Here is a 15,283-nt window from a genome sequence, read left to right as displayed (position 1 = left end):
GAGAAACAGAAAAGAAAATAGAAGATGTGAGTTTATCACAGTAAATATCTTCCTGTGTCCAGATTTTCCCACTTCTCTAACTCGTCGTGTCTTCTCGTTCGCTTCTCAGCCCAAGGTCTCGCTGTAAATCTTGGTTATAAAACCAGAGAAATATCTAACAAGGGGCTTGAGTCACCACTCAGCACGACTCTCATTCTGGGGATTAAATTACATTCAGAGCCTCTCTCTCTTACACTCCGTGACCGCGCCGTCTGATTTTCATTTTGTCACTTTGGCCTTGACTCAGGCTGTTCGTGTTTCCCAACATGTTCTCCATCGTCTGGAACAAAAGGTATGTTTTCCCACAACGTCTCATTTTGGCCCTAATAGCTGCTTCAGTACATATGTTGATGCGCTTTCAGACGGATATTAAAGATGACTTATTATATACAGAGTTTGTTAAAAAAACTTTTTACACTAAATCATTATTGATTTAGTGTAAATCAAGATTTTTTCTGTCTGCTCAGTTCATTATGAACTACTTAGGGCGTCTTGTCACGTTAAATCCAAATAAGCTGCTGCTAGCCACGCCTCCCACTTCAATATTTATCAAGTATTATAGAACTGTACATCTTTGAAAAGCAGAAGTGGAGCCTCCTGCACAACCAACAACAATGCAGCAGGTTTTGGCATAGTTTTAATATAATTGCTTTTTTTTTTGTTTTGTTTTTTAAGCCAGTCCTAATATTGATACTGTATTTAGGTCTTTTATTTTTACATTTTGTCATTTACTGTTTTTATGGTTGTTAATATTTCAGAAGTATTGAGCACAGGGCCATTTTGAATCATTTTCTATTTATATTTATTGTTGTGACGATGTAAAGTTTCCTGGCAAGTAAACTGACTCACCTCAGTGTAACCAAACCTACCTAATGGTATAGATAAAGTTGATTGATTGATTGCAAGTGGTTTCTGGATGTTAAGTCGACAACAAAACACTTTTTAAAAAATTCAGCAGCCATTGTACAGTTCATACAGCAGAAAAAACCAGCAGACCAAACGTCTGAAATTCTGCTTGGGTTGGTCGGTAACGGGTGGGATTCTGCTGGGGTTGCTAGGTAACGGGCAGTGCCTGCTGATTTGTGAAGTTTAATTGTGAAGGACTTTGAAATGGCTCATTTTCCAGACACCAAAAAAAATTGTACCTATTATCAAAAAACAACTGGGTGTCTTTTTTTTTTTTTTTTTTTTTTTACGCTTGGGCTGTTTTTAGAAACGGTAGAAGCTCAAATGGAAGTAAAAAAAACTTCCATTTGGGGGAATCTGTTATGCAAAATTCACATTTTGCATAACAGATTCCCTTCAAAGGCAGAGACAGTTTTGAACTGAACACCACCAAAGTTTGTCTGCAAAGTTACTGAAAAAATGGTCTCATACCTGTGTAATGTCTCATCTAATTCTCCTTCATTTGATTCGTGTCCTCCTCTTCCTCATCTTCTTTCTTCGCCTTAGTTTGAGTTTCTGTGTGAACTCGCAGAGGTCAAGGTGTCCGTCTGCTCTGCCTGCTCTGCTCTGGAGCAGTCTCTGTGGGAGTTTGGGGTTGTGCTGCTCTTCCACCTCCTTCAGCTAACTTTAGACACTCCAAATGTCACCTTTAGACTTTAGTTTGGTGCTTTTTCAATAAAAGTTGGCAAAATTTGAAACAACTTGTGTTGTGGATATTGTAAAAAAATATGGGCAAATAACATTTTGGTAATTATACTTGATTGTTGTTGCTTAGATTATTTTTCTAGTGCCAGTAAAACTCTGAAATGTATCCCTTTGAAACTTATAGATAAGTCTTTCTGAATTGATTTGAATTTATCTCGACTGTGAGAGTAATGGATGATGATGGTGCTCTAGCAAGATCTAATTTCAAATATGTTTTTTATTCACTGCTGGAGTGAAATGAATAGAACTTGGATAAAAAAAGAGCATTAGTGCTTCAGGGAATGTGATAGATAAGGAGGAAAACTTGATAAGAGAAGTCGATGTCAGTTCTTATGCTTTACAGTTAAAACTCTTGGATTAGGTGTAGTTTTTTTTTTTTGTTTTAATTTATTATTCTTAAATCCTGAGGAGGACCTGGCCATCTCTCTACTGGCTCAACTATGAGGTCTTGGATTTGAACCAGCAGTCTGTCTTTATTCCAAGCCAAACTGCTTGTTTCTGTTTCATGAAGCGCAGAAGAAAACCTTTCCACATCCATGGGAAACTTTCCAAACATGTCACAATGTTAGGCTGCTTTTCTGCGCCAATCTATGAGAATGGCTGCTCTGGTTATGTCAAATGTTTTTTACGAGCATTAACGTAGAGATCCAAGAAGAAGACGGCCAATTCTTTGCTTAAAATAGTGAGATTTTCTAACTTTCAACACATGTTTTAGGAGTGTTTTCATTTGAGGTGCAGACTTCCCAAAAGAGGGAAATTAATGTGCTGGAAAAATGGCTTTACCGTGACAAGCAAAGTAAAAACATTTTGTTCTGCAGTAAGTCCTTTGGGCTTTTGCGTTGTTCAAACCTTGCAAACAAGGATTGCAAGGTGTCTGAGATATGCTAAAATATCTTAAATTCTCCAGCCATTCATCCAGAAATCATCCGTTAAGCTCAAACTACATTCTCTCATTCATAAAGCCGTTGAGAAATCCATCCACTAATCCAGGAATCCAACCATTTATCAAAAAAATTCAATTAAATTCAATTCAGTTTTATATATTTCCATTTCACAACAAATGTTTTCTTGAGTCATTTCAATCCAATCACAGATTCCAACTGGTCCTGGTTATCAAACAGTGCACCAAGTTCAATTTATTATTCTAAGAAACTGTCTCAGTTATGGACTTCCAGCTAGGGCTAAAACAATTAATCAAATTAATTGCGATGAATCAATTGTTGAAATAATCGTCAACCAATTTAGTATTGATTAATCGTTAACTGGAATAGACTAACCCAAAAAATATTTATATTCAGAGCAGTAAGTACGCCAAAACTGTACAAAATTTAAATCCATTTTCCATTTAATATAGTAAAACAACTTTATCTGTAACCATATTGTTTTTCAAATACTTTCCTTTGGCCCAGTTTTAGCTTCACCTGGTTCAAATTCGCTAAATGTTGCATTTTTTAAAACAATAAAATGTTTATTTTTTTTATTTTAAACACTACCAGACCAGGTGTAGCTTTTATGAAGAGAAAGATAACCTACACCTACAGAAACTAACTATATAGCTCAAGATAACCTAAGCCAGTGTAACTATAAGCTTTATCAGAAAAGGACGATTTCTGATAACTGACTCTGCTTAAGGATGACCAGTGGCGCCCTCTTTTGGATGGCGGGTGCACTACAAAACTGAAAGAAGGTCTTAGCAGAAGGTATTTAACTGAATGAAGCTCATTTTAATCTAATAAACCATTAATCGCCAATCGTAAGTGTGTTAATTGTTTGTATTCGTATTACAGACCTACACATGGAGAGATCCAAAGCACTAGATCTTCAACTCAGTTCTTCCATTGAATTGGTAGAATTCCCCTCTAAGTTAAAAAAAGCAAAGAAATCTGATCATTTATGTCTCAGTGTTGGAGCAATAAATCCTTACCGAATAAAAAATGACAAATTTTATTAGTTTGAACTGTGGCAAAGGAAACATAATCTACTAAAACATCATTATGTTGTCTTCTACTGTCTCAAGTTGCCTTTAGGAAATTATTTCTGGTCCGTCTATCTCCCGCCCACATTGCAGTATATCTCTATTTAAAACCCGACTCCCAGCATAAACATTGTGGTGTTCTGACCCAGGAGTAACACTGGTCACTGCCTGTCTGTGTTTCAGTGGTTTTGAAGTCTGTCGTTTTTGGGCAAAGGCCCGCTTCACACTTCACCAAGAAAAATGTTACAGTCTGCACCGTCCCGACGAATGAGGAGAGTCAGGGAAAGATGCTTTGTTTCAAAACGCTGTGTAGGCCAAAATGTGGTTGTGTCTGTTGCTGACATCCTCCTGTTTCTTTCACTCTTAGACATTAAGTTGTTTTTGTTCATCTGTCTTGCAAACCTGGGTGGGTGAGGATGAACAGGGACATTAAATTATGAATCTTATAATCTTAGTATATGAGGAGTTAAATTCAAAAACTTTTCACATTACCATTCCACTTCACAAATAGGTGCTACTTTGTGTTGATCGATCATAAATAATCCCAATAATATATTTTAAAGCTTTTTACAAGTACGTAAATTACAGACTTGTGCTGCAAGGTAATCTCTGCCACACAGCTGTTTTTGGTCATTAATAGAGATAATGATCATAAAAATGTATGTTAAAAAAATTATATATATAAATATAAAGAAAAATGTAAATATGGAAAAATAACATGACAATAATGCGTCTTTGCCCTGGATCCCATTTTATATTACGTATTTTACTAAACAGTGGACCTTTGGGATTCACGTACTTATTTGAATTTTTCTGAAATTCTTGCAAAATCAACAGTTTCGCTCAATTTACACCCTAATGCATAATTGCAAGTTTATTCCAAATTTTCCACTGAAATGGTAAGAAAACAACATTGGGTTTAAGTGATGCTAACGTCCACCTGCAGGGGGCAGTATATCTTTTTTCTGCTGCTGCAGCCTTGCTTGATATCATGTAGTTTATGATGAATAAGGTTATTAAGTTATTTAAAAGATAAAGATGTTTGTAATTTTTTTCTACGGAGTTAAATTAAGAAAAATATTGCGAATTTCCTTGGAAGTTTTTCTAAAGTAGCAAATCAAAATCAGCAATTTTTAATGGCAAAAATGTCACAAAACGATTGCGAAATCACAGAACAAATGTTTAGTACTTCAAATACACTTAGACATATATTATAATGCATTAATACGTAGAAAGAGTAGAAATTTTGCTAGCGCAACCACAGAAGCTAATATCTTCACTCTTTATCTCCAACCAATCAGCAGCAAGGAAATAAATCCCGCTTGTGGATTGGCTGCTTTGCAAATGGCAGCCAATAGGGTGTCAAATAAGGTTGAGCCTTCATATTTCAGCTTCCAAAGCAAAATTTTTAGGCATGATCTATGGAAAAAAACATCTAGATCTATGTTTCACAAAAGAATCCACCAACTGAACCGCAAAAATGCTCGGATTGACCGTAAACAGTTTAGATTTATTTCCTGCTGCTTTAGTTGAGACTTTTATGAGACATTTTCTATTACGAATTATCCATGTTTACGTTATCCTTATTTTCCAGTAAAACATAATTTCTCAAATACGATGTATTTTGTCTGGCCTTAATGCTCTTACTGGGTTCATTGGGACTCGAGTGTGTGTGTTTATCACGCAGATACGACAAACTGCAGGCCAAACGCGCCAAATTTCTCTGTTTACCCTTCAAATGACTGTTTATGTTCGATTATATTGCAGTAATATTATATGCAGCCCCTTTCTTACTTTTACAGATTTTACTCCTGTGAACACAAATGAAGTAGATTTAGCCACAAAGTTATGTCATGGAAAGTTTTGCCCATAATTAATTTGGCAACAAAGACCTAACCCATTTCCAATCAGTTGTTTTATTCTAGATACAATAACTTTACTCCAACCATATAAATGGAAACAGGATTTAATTTCTATCTTGTGACTCCAGTCAACATTTTTACTTAAATTGTAAATGACGGGAAAAATGTTCCCTCTTTAAACCAGCAGTCCTGTCTTGATTTTATGTCCTCTTCATCTGCCATTTGCAATTACAATATAAACCAGCATAAAGCTTGACACGAGGGGAAACCACTTCTGTCGGTTTGTGTGAAATTGCAGTTTTTAATGACGAGCGAATAAAACGAATCAGTCGCTGAGCATTGAGAGACGGTTGAGGCAGAGCTGAGGCAGATGTAATTTCTTTAACGGCCGTACCTCATAAGCCCTGTGGTTTGTGATGAAATAAAAGCGGGTAGTTGCTGATGTGGTGCAAGCTGCGACTTTTCTCCGGCTAAATCCAACCCCATCCCTCCAACACCAATCTCTGAGGATTAATTCCCCTTTGGGAGACCCGCGCTCACCTCTCGCCGGCCCGGCTGCCAGCTCACTGTTGGAGCGAGCCACGGCTATGATGATGATTTATGAGCTGCAACAGAAGTGGACTGACTCACACTTTCCATTGTAGTTTATTTTTTGATTATTGTTTGATGCTTTTCTTTTCTTCTTCTTTTTTTTTTTTTTTAAAGAAGTTTAGAGGAATTTCTGAGCAGCAAAGTGGAGAAAAGTTGAACCAAACAGACTTTTAGACTCTCTTTGCTTGCTCATCGCTTTGAAGGATCATCGAAACTCCTTAACTAACTCCTTAACTACTCATTTGTTGCTATGGTAACATGTTTGCGTCTTTGAAAGTGTGAAATGAATAGTATAAAAGATTCAGTTCTATTATTCTTTGTTTTTTTCTAAGCCTAGTTATCACACCATCATGAGCCAATCAACACCTGTTTCTTAGTTCACAACGTCGGTTTCCTGAGGTAGCGCCGGCCCTGCTGATTGGCTGTCACACTCTGTGTGTGTGTGGGCGTGTGTGTGTGTGGGCGTGTGTGTGTGCGTGCACTGCTTTTTTCCGTGGCAGGGTCAGGGTTATGCTTGTCAACAGAGCTCAGCCATTAGATCTGAGTTGGAGCAGTTTCATGGACAACTGTTCACTGAACAAAACACTTGAAATCAAACAGGAAGTCCGGAGGGAGCTGCTGTCAGTCGAAGCATTCTTCTGGTCATTTTACAAAAGAGTTGGGAGAAAAGCTGGCATTGAAGATGAACGAAGATGATGTAAATTGTTTAAATTCAGTGCAGTGGACCCCCAACTATTTGCGTTTTATTATTCATAGATTTTTTTCCCCCCACTAAACTCAAAATAGTTTGTGGAAAATTCACATTTTTGCGGATCTAAAATATTCAAAAGAAAATGCAGCTGGGAAACTGGCATTCACACTTCCAGATCATTTCAGATCTTTTGACTTCCTTTGACTGAAATGTATTGCAGAACGTAGCCGAGCGTTTGAGCAAGTTGTTGCATCGTCATGGCAACCTGATTGTTTACATCCGTTAATCAGACTGCAGTCACTCTACCAAACACAAGGTGTGCCGAACGGCATGAAAAGCAGCAGATCTATAAGCAAGACACTAAAATCTAAAATATTTAATATTATCTTTGTTTAATATTATCTCTTCATTACTATTAGTACACCATAATATTGCTCACTTTTGGTGGAAAGTAAATCCAGCATATTTCCAAGTTTCTGTCCAAATATCAGATAATGATCTTCTTAAAGGCTGACCGAAATAAAAAAAAAGTGATCAGAGTCGATGGTTTGGTCCAATTCTGCATCCAGAGGTTAAAAAGAGCCCGAGTTAATCTCTTAATGTTTTTATCAGAAGCTCAGGTTGCAGTTGTCTTCTTCAGTCTGTTTAACAGAAACAGCGACGGCAGTCGACACTCTGAGAGATCTGCATCTGCACAGAAACACTGCAGGAACCTGAGTTGGTAAAGATACTTTCAAAGTCCCTGCAGCTGCAGCTCGCGCTAATAAAACAGGAGAAAATGAGAGCAGAGCTGCTTTTAATATTGAAACAGTTTACTTATTGCTTGTTTGTAATATAGAGGCAGTTGGGTGTGTCTCTTGATGCTGCGCAGGAACAATTATTTCTGACTGGTCTGAAAGGCTTTAGGCGTGTTTACTGCTGGACTTATCACCGTTACAACATTTGTTTCTTATCAGCTTCCCTGCAGCAAGCTTTTGTTTTCCTATTAGAAAAATACGTAGTGCCGTGTCGTGATCTGAATGTGTGCATATTGTAAGCAAAATTATCTCAAACACTCATATGTTGAAGACTATGTTGAAAACAATTAAATGCATGTTTTCTGGTCGCAGTTAATTGGATGAAGCAGAAACTTTTCGGATTCCTTTGGGCTTTTTCTGCAGCCACAGAATGATTGAAAAACGCATTTTAAAATGCAACTTTCAGACTTCTTAGAGGGTTTAATAACTTGTAAGGAAATTTATGAGGCTTGCTGGGTGTTTTCTCTGCTTTCTTTGTTTTGTTTTTGCCTTTTAATTGAGATCAGATCGGATCAGCCTGAACACATTTTTCCTATATAGTGCACTGCAGCTGAACTGATTGCCTTGTAATGGCGACCGCATGGGCTGCAGCAGCTCTCGAGGCTGGCTGGGGAGTCCTCAGGGAAAGGTCCGAGGAAGGGAATGTTTCCCTGACTCAGCTCCTCTGGACTGAGTCGAGCTCTAATGAGGGAAGAGTAGAAGTCCTCTGTCAGTCACACATGCAAGTTTTATATTGCACACATAAAAACACACAATCCGAAACAAAGAGAAACCTTTTTACTGCTTTTTCCCACGTGTGTTAGTAAAACATGAACCACACACACCTGAGCAAACATGCTTACTGTTAAGTTTTACCGTTTCCCTCCTCCGTGCACACACACTCCCAACCTTTCACCGCGCCTACATGTATAGCCTCAAGCTGCATAATTCGCTAATTTGAACTAAATGTGTTCACATTTATGTGAAGGAGCTAATTGGAAAAATGTTTGGGTGCCCTGGAGAGCTACTGCCGCTCATCGGGGAGTCTGTCCGGCACGCTGTAAAACTCCCGGGCTATCGGACTAAATGTGGCTGCAAAGAACGTTTAATGTACCGGAAAACTGCTGCTGGGGGTTGAACCATGTGCCTATCAGTGTGGGTTGTGACTACATCTATGCTACTGTTCATATTTTAAAGTTTTATAAACTCCAATTGAGATATTTCTCAAATATTAACCTTGAAAAAATATGGATTCAGTTTATTATTGAAATAATTTCAAGTCAGTCTGACTTTTAAGCTATGAGCTAATTATTATATCCATGATTCCCTCTCTGTCTTCTTGGCAGCTATTTAAATTGGTAACATTCAAAGAACATTAGCTGCAACTAGATTAGAGTTTCAAAGTTAGCAGATGTGCTAAAGCGCTAAGCTAAATCTTAGCTTCCAGATTAGCGGAATGGCAAAAATGTAGATATCAGTAGATTGCTGCCTTTTACTTTACTTTCTTCCTTTTTCAAAAATAATAAAGGTAATGGAGCTTCACGGCCTGTTCAAATCTAAGTGCACTAAACCTTTTTTTAATTTAGCAGAGGGGCTAAACGCTAAGCTAATCTGGAAACTTTAGCTTCCAAATTAGTAGAAGTGTAGATTTCTGTCCTTTACAATACCTTATTCTTTTTTCTCCTAACTTTAAAGCAGTGGTGTCAAACTCCAGTCCTCGAGGGCTGCAGTCCTGCAACTTTTAGATGTGCCTCTGCTGCACCACACCTGAATAGAATAATTAGGTCGTTAGCAAGGCTCTGGAGAACTGATCTACACAAGGAGGAGGTGATTAACCCATTTCATTCCAGTGATTTGTACCTGTGGCACATCTAAAAACTGCAGGACAGCGGCCCTCGAGCACTGGAGTTTGACACCAGTGCTTTAAAGGTATTTGGTCTTCAGAGCTTGTTGAGCTTGAACTCTCAGGATATAGAGAGCAGGAATAGCAGCATCTGAACATTTCCCAAACTACTAATCTCTCCCAGTTATCCAGAGATCTTCCTTGCTTGACTTGTGTTTTCTGGGATGAAGGTGCTTTGACTTATTGTTGTGGGTTATCAGTTTTGGTTTTCTTTTCATCCTATCTATGCTGATTGTCACTCTACTTGGGACTCCAAAGCAAAATTGAGCTGTAAATGAAATTGAAAGGAGACAGCAGGACATCTCGTTAGCCTCAGACGGTTTTGTATATTTCTCCTGTTCGCCATGAGATGTTTGACAACTTTTTTCTTTAAATTCAGCCTTTTTCTTTCTTGCTGTTATGGATAATATTTTCCACATCGCGGCGTGAACTTTTGACATTATCAAGCTCAGCTTCTATATCAGATCTCACCACGAGGGACAGCTGAAGGTCTGAATTGGCAAACGCTGGATGAGTTTTTCATTTTCTTCCTCATTTAAGTAGAGCCAGCTGGGCCTGGTGGGAGTCGCAGAGCGACACCACAAATCTCATCTTTAATCTAATAAAGGGGCTCTGCGGAGGCTGGAATTAATCAGACCTGTTAGGGAGAGGAGCTTTGAACAGGAGGATGATGGAGAGAAAAATCGTGGAAGCATTTTGAGCAAAAAGAGAATCCGATTGGACATAATGAACGAGAGTCGTGTTGAAAGAGAATCACCTTTTTCCTCCAGGCTGTGCGTGTGGTTCTGATCCATTTCAGCTACGATGGGACCGTCTTCATATCTAAACAGAGTTTATTTCATCCCAGGCTTCAATTTCAGCGTAAAAACATGGAAGAAATTCTGAGTATTGATTGGACCAATTTCAAAGTGAAACATTACCATCAAAAGATCTGATTTAGTAAGAATAAATTAGATTTATTGAAAAGCTAAATAGTCTGAGTTTGACTTTCCACTGCATGTTTATTTAAAACTTTTTGTGCTTTTAGAGTATTTAGATATTTGGGATTTTTTTTCTTTAAGTTTCATTAACTTGAATTTAAACTCAAAGGCTGATTTCAGATTTAAATTCTTGTTGTTTACATGGATTCAGAATTACTGTGGAGCTTCCTCTTTTCTTTTCCATCCATCCATCCATCCATCCATCCATTTGTATTTTTTTCTCCTTCATCGTTCTGTAAAGCAGTTTCTTAGCTCCGTTCTTCATTTCCTCTCTCCTCCCGTTCTTCTGTCCTCCTGCAGCTGATCGCCGTCTACGACGAGCAGGAGCCCCATCACGGCGGCGACGGCACCAGCGCCAGCTCCACCGGGACGCAGAGCCCCGACCTGTTCGCCGCAGACCTCGGCGCCGGCAGCGTCGCCTCGGCGTTCCAGCCCTACCAGAACGCCAGCGAGATCGAAGTCACGCCTTCGGCCCTGCGCGCCAGTGAGTCCCGTCACCAGAGGAGGAGAGTGTGTAGATGCAATTAGAAACGGAGCCATTACTTCCAAATGATCAATTCCTCTCACCGTATATTCTCCATGTTGTCGTCTTTATTGAGTTAAATGTCAGGAGCTACAGCAGCACAGAGTAAACCCAACAAATCACCTTATAACCCCACGCTGTAGCATTGTTCATAAATTCAGGTAATTGGACAGGAGGCGACTTTTTTCAGGCGCAGTTAGCCGTTTGATCCCCGGCCAACGTGGCTAATTGGTTCAATCCGAAGCATCCTAAATCAAATTTGTCACTGAGCGCGCTCACCTCCGTGGTTTTTCCTTGGTCGGGTCGCTGCTTTGGCTCTAATTACCATGAGTGTTGACAAGAAGCTGCTGTTTCAGTTTCTATCAAGCAAACAATTTTAAGCTGAAACAAACAAGAAGGCAAAGAGGAAAAAAAGAGGAATCGTGCGTAGTATAGGTGGGCAGAGTACCCAGAAATTATACTCAATTAAGAGTAGCACTACTTCAGCATGTTTTTACTCAAGTAAAAGTAAACGGAGCCGTCCAAGAAATTACTCGAATAAGAGGGAAAAAGTATTTGGTAAAAAGTTTACTCAAGTACTGAGTAACTGATCAAAGTATCAATCATTTAACATTTAAAAATTACATAATCGGAAAGGCCAAAATATAAAGTTAAGTGGAAATTTTTGTATTTTAAGAACAAAAATGACAATAATTCATATAAACAACAAAAATAACAAAATCAGGCAAAAGAAAATGTTTCCAAATCAGTTTCCTTTATTAAAAAACTTGAACAAAAACCGCAGGTGTGTGTCTGTGTCTGGTGAATTTTTGGTTAAAACATGCTTGTTTTTCATTTAGTGGATAGAAAAGCCAGGAATTTTACTCAAGTAAGAGAAGAAACACTTCTTACTAAAATTACTTAAGTAAAAGTAAAATATACAGTGCAGCAAAAATGTGTTTTTTCCCCCCCAAAAGGTTACTCAAGTAAATGTAACTAGTTACTATCTAACTCTGGTTTTAAAACACATTAAGCATCATCAACAACTGCTCTCACAATAAACACGAATGTTTTTCTAGATTGGGAAAATATGGGGACTGAAATATTGTGGGGGAAAAAACGTCAACATTTGTGTCTGGTAAGGTTTTGCAATATCAGATAAAAGTAAATACGGTACTGTTGCTGGAAGTTGCAATGAGGGTTTCAGTAGCAGCCATTGTTGTGACTCTTTACCGTTACAGAAAGTCCCCACCACAAGTCATGAGCTTTATCGGCTCTGTCGTTTCTGTAGCTGCGTTTCCTTTGGCCAGTTTCACAATTTGACATTTCAAAATTAAATGTGTTTAATGGGAACACATTGCAAATAAATCACATATGTGTAAAGCTACAAAATGCAACTCCTGACTCGGTACCAAGCTGTAGCCAATAGGAAAACTCAAATGCATTAGCTGCCTTTCAACCCAAAGGGGGCAGCATTGAGACGGTTTTGGAGCAAATGTAGCAGAATTTAACGCATTTAAACAAAAATGTAAATTCACACAGAAACCTAAAGATAGCATCCATTCTGCTCTATTTGTACAGTTTATCTACCCAGAATAAAAGTTGATTTGGGGTTTAGTTGCTCTATAAACATCATGTTTTCTTATTTTTTTTCCCATTTTGAAGAGTGATGGAAAAGAGCCGTTGTTTTTTAAGGTCATGGATTACCAATTAAAAGCTCTCAACTTTAAAAAGCAAAGTTTTAAATAAAAAAAATGCTTTGGTTTTAAGAAGTGCTAAAATGTACCATTTTTATTTTTTAAAAAATGTAATAAAATTTAATGTTCATAAATTTAATGCAATATGAACATGAACTTAAGGTTTACTTCTCTCAGAATATCTGCACTAATTTTAAAGTTATAGATTTTTATGCAACTGTAACAAAAGATTTAAGGATAACAAACGTATATAAAAGCATCTATTCAGGTGTCTGGTCACTGCAGTTCTAATTGCATTTTGGACGAGATGCTGAACGTGAATGTTTCTGAACGAAACTGAAATCTTTGGCATAATTACACCTGCCGGTTACATCCAATTTAGCCGCCTTCATAATAAATTCCAGCCCTGCCTAATTGACTACACAGAGTCTCATCAGCTGAATTTTAATGCGTGTTAAGCAAAATGTCTGACACGGAAGAGAGGGGATTTGATTAATTTTCTTTTTGAGCGAGTTCCTAATGAGAACGGCTCAGAATGACTGATTTATGCTGCAGGAGTTTCAGCCGCTGGACTCTGGGCTTCGCTGGCCCAGATTCTCAGATGAACTCACTGCAGAGGCGGCGGGTTTGTAAACTGAAAATAAATCAAGTTTTAGAGATCACTCAACAAAACTCATGCAAGAACTATGAAGAAGTTGAAGAAGTTACACCTGGTATTGTTGTTTTTTCTCTTTCCCGTCATAATGACGTGTTTTGCTGCATCCAGATATCGTTGATAAATCATGTTTTTCTGTTTTAGATGTTTAGAGAATGATCATTTTGATCAAAGCTTATGAGCAGCTTCTAAAATAATTTTGTTTGGTGATTTGGCTGTGTTAAAGGACTAAATATGCATAATTTAGGTAATGTTCTTGTCCAAACAGAAGAAGGAGACTATTTGTGCAAATACACTGGAGTTAAAATGCCAGGCTTTTTTAATAAAATGTGCTTAATGGGAGATTTTTTTTTTAAGTAATTTGAACCAGATGAAGCTCAAACTGCCATTTGAGGAGTTCTGGAAAGAACATATTTACAGATAAATAAGGATTTTTTACTTGACAAATTTTTTTATATTTTTTGTTCAGTTTTGGCTTAATTACTGCTCTGAATATGTTGGGGTTTTTTTTAGCAAATGGACTTTTTTTGAGTTTGTATACTCCAGTTTAACCGATTACTACTTTAGTAATTTATTATAACTGATAGGAGGTGAGAACTCAAGAAAAAAAACTTCTTTATAACTCGTTACAACTTTTTTAAAGGGAGGAAAGGAGATTTGATCAAAAGTAATCTATATATCAAAAAAAAGAAATGTTTTTACATTTTTTTTAAAAATCTCGGGTCAAAACCGCTAAAACATTTACTACACCAAGGCATTCTGAAGCTCACTGTTTGTATGGCCAAATTAGGACTTTGAGTTCATTTCTATTAATTTTAATAACATTTATGCCTAACAAGCACATTTAACCTAAGCTACGAACTATAACCAAAAGTTAAATCACATTTTACCAGTTAACATGAGAAAGGGGGCCTGGACCTGGCTTTGGCCCCTTAGGCCTGTCTGTCTTCAGAAAGATTGTAAATACACCAGAAAAGGTCCTTATTAGAAAATATAAACAAGCTCACACACACACACACACACACACACACACACACACACACACGGATGTGCTGAATCAACAGATGATGCAGCTGCTTCTTTAAAGACGTCCAAACAAGTGAACAAATTTACAATTGGACAGTTGAGTAATGGTTCACAAACCCACACGCAGCCATAGTATTCCACTTCAGTTTGCACCAACACACACACACACACATTTTAACAAAAGCAGGAAGTGTTGCGACACAAAAACAGAGTGATGCCCAGACTCATCAGTTTATGAGAGAACGAGGAAATAAACAGCCAGGAGCACAAACACACAGTTGGACTCAGTCAGAGCTGCAGAACTGCTGACCCAGTACACAGATCAGTGTTTCCTGTGTGAGCAGCTTCCCAGCAGAACATGGGAACCGGACCTCTTGGCTACCAAAAGACAACACTTTTATTTAAAACGTCTGTCGTTTTATAACCCGTCTCTTCAATGTTTTCTGAGAAGCAGCAGATTTTTGCTGTCGTAATGGGGTTGTGTTTGCTGTTCCTGTTGGGATAATTTAATTATTTGGACCCACATGATGCGACTTTAGATGGAGTGAAGGGTTTTAATGGAAGCCCATCACCAAAGTTTGGTGTTGTTCCCACATAGGAAGTCGAATCTTTAGGAATAAATCAGATTAATTTACCAGAAGATCATGATTAATGCAGTTTCATTATGCTGCCCTCGAGTCTCATCAACCATGACTGATGACTGAGCAAAATACAGTCCGAGGTTTCAGAAGAGCAAAGAAAAATATGACATTTGATTTATTTTTAACCTTAGAAAAAGAAATGAAACTCTGGAAAACATCTCATAGGCTAATTGACAGATTTGAGTTAAGTTTTTAGGCACACCTGTGGATATTTTTTAAAGACACACCTGGTTTTGTTGGACACGATGCCTAAAAGTGGAAATAAATTAGACAAGATGTTAGGAGGAGAGTTGGG

The 15,283-nt window shown here is 37.9% G+C and overlaps 1 protein-coding gene across 4 annotated transcripts in view; it reads left to right on the top strand.

Moving 5' to 3' along the window:
- The window catches only part of pard3ab (par-3 family cell polarity regulator alpha, b), a 258,134-nt gene that overhangs the window by 76,941 nt on the left and 165,910 nt on the right, over window positions 1-15,283 (top strand). For all 4 annotated transcript variants that reach the window (XM_028019835.1, XM_028019834.1, XM_028019833.1 and 1 more), the window contains exon 3: window positions 10,768-10,951. In XM_028019835.1, coding sequence (XP_027875636.1) covers window positions 10,768-10,951 — 184 coding nt within the window. The remainder of the gene's footprint in view (window positions 1-10,767; window positions 10,952-15,283) is intronic.

The sequence above is a fragment of the Xiphophorus couchianus genome, chromosome 6, assembly GCF_001444195.1.
Source record: "Xiphophorus couchianus chromosome 6, X_couchianus-1.0, whole genome shotgun sequence".
Taxonomy (NCBI): Eukaryota; Metazoa; Chordata; class Actinopteri; order Cyprinodontiformes; family Poeciliidae; genus Xiphophorus; species Xiphophorus couchianus.
Note: the sequence above shows the minus strand (reverse complement) of the source record. Positions and strands in the feature narration are given on the sequence as shown.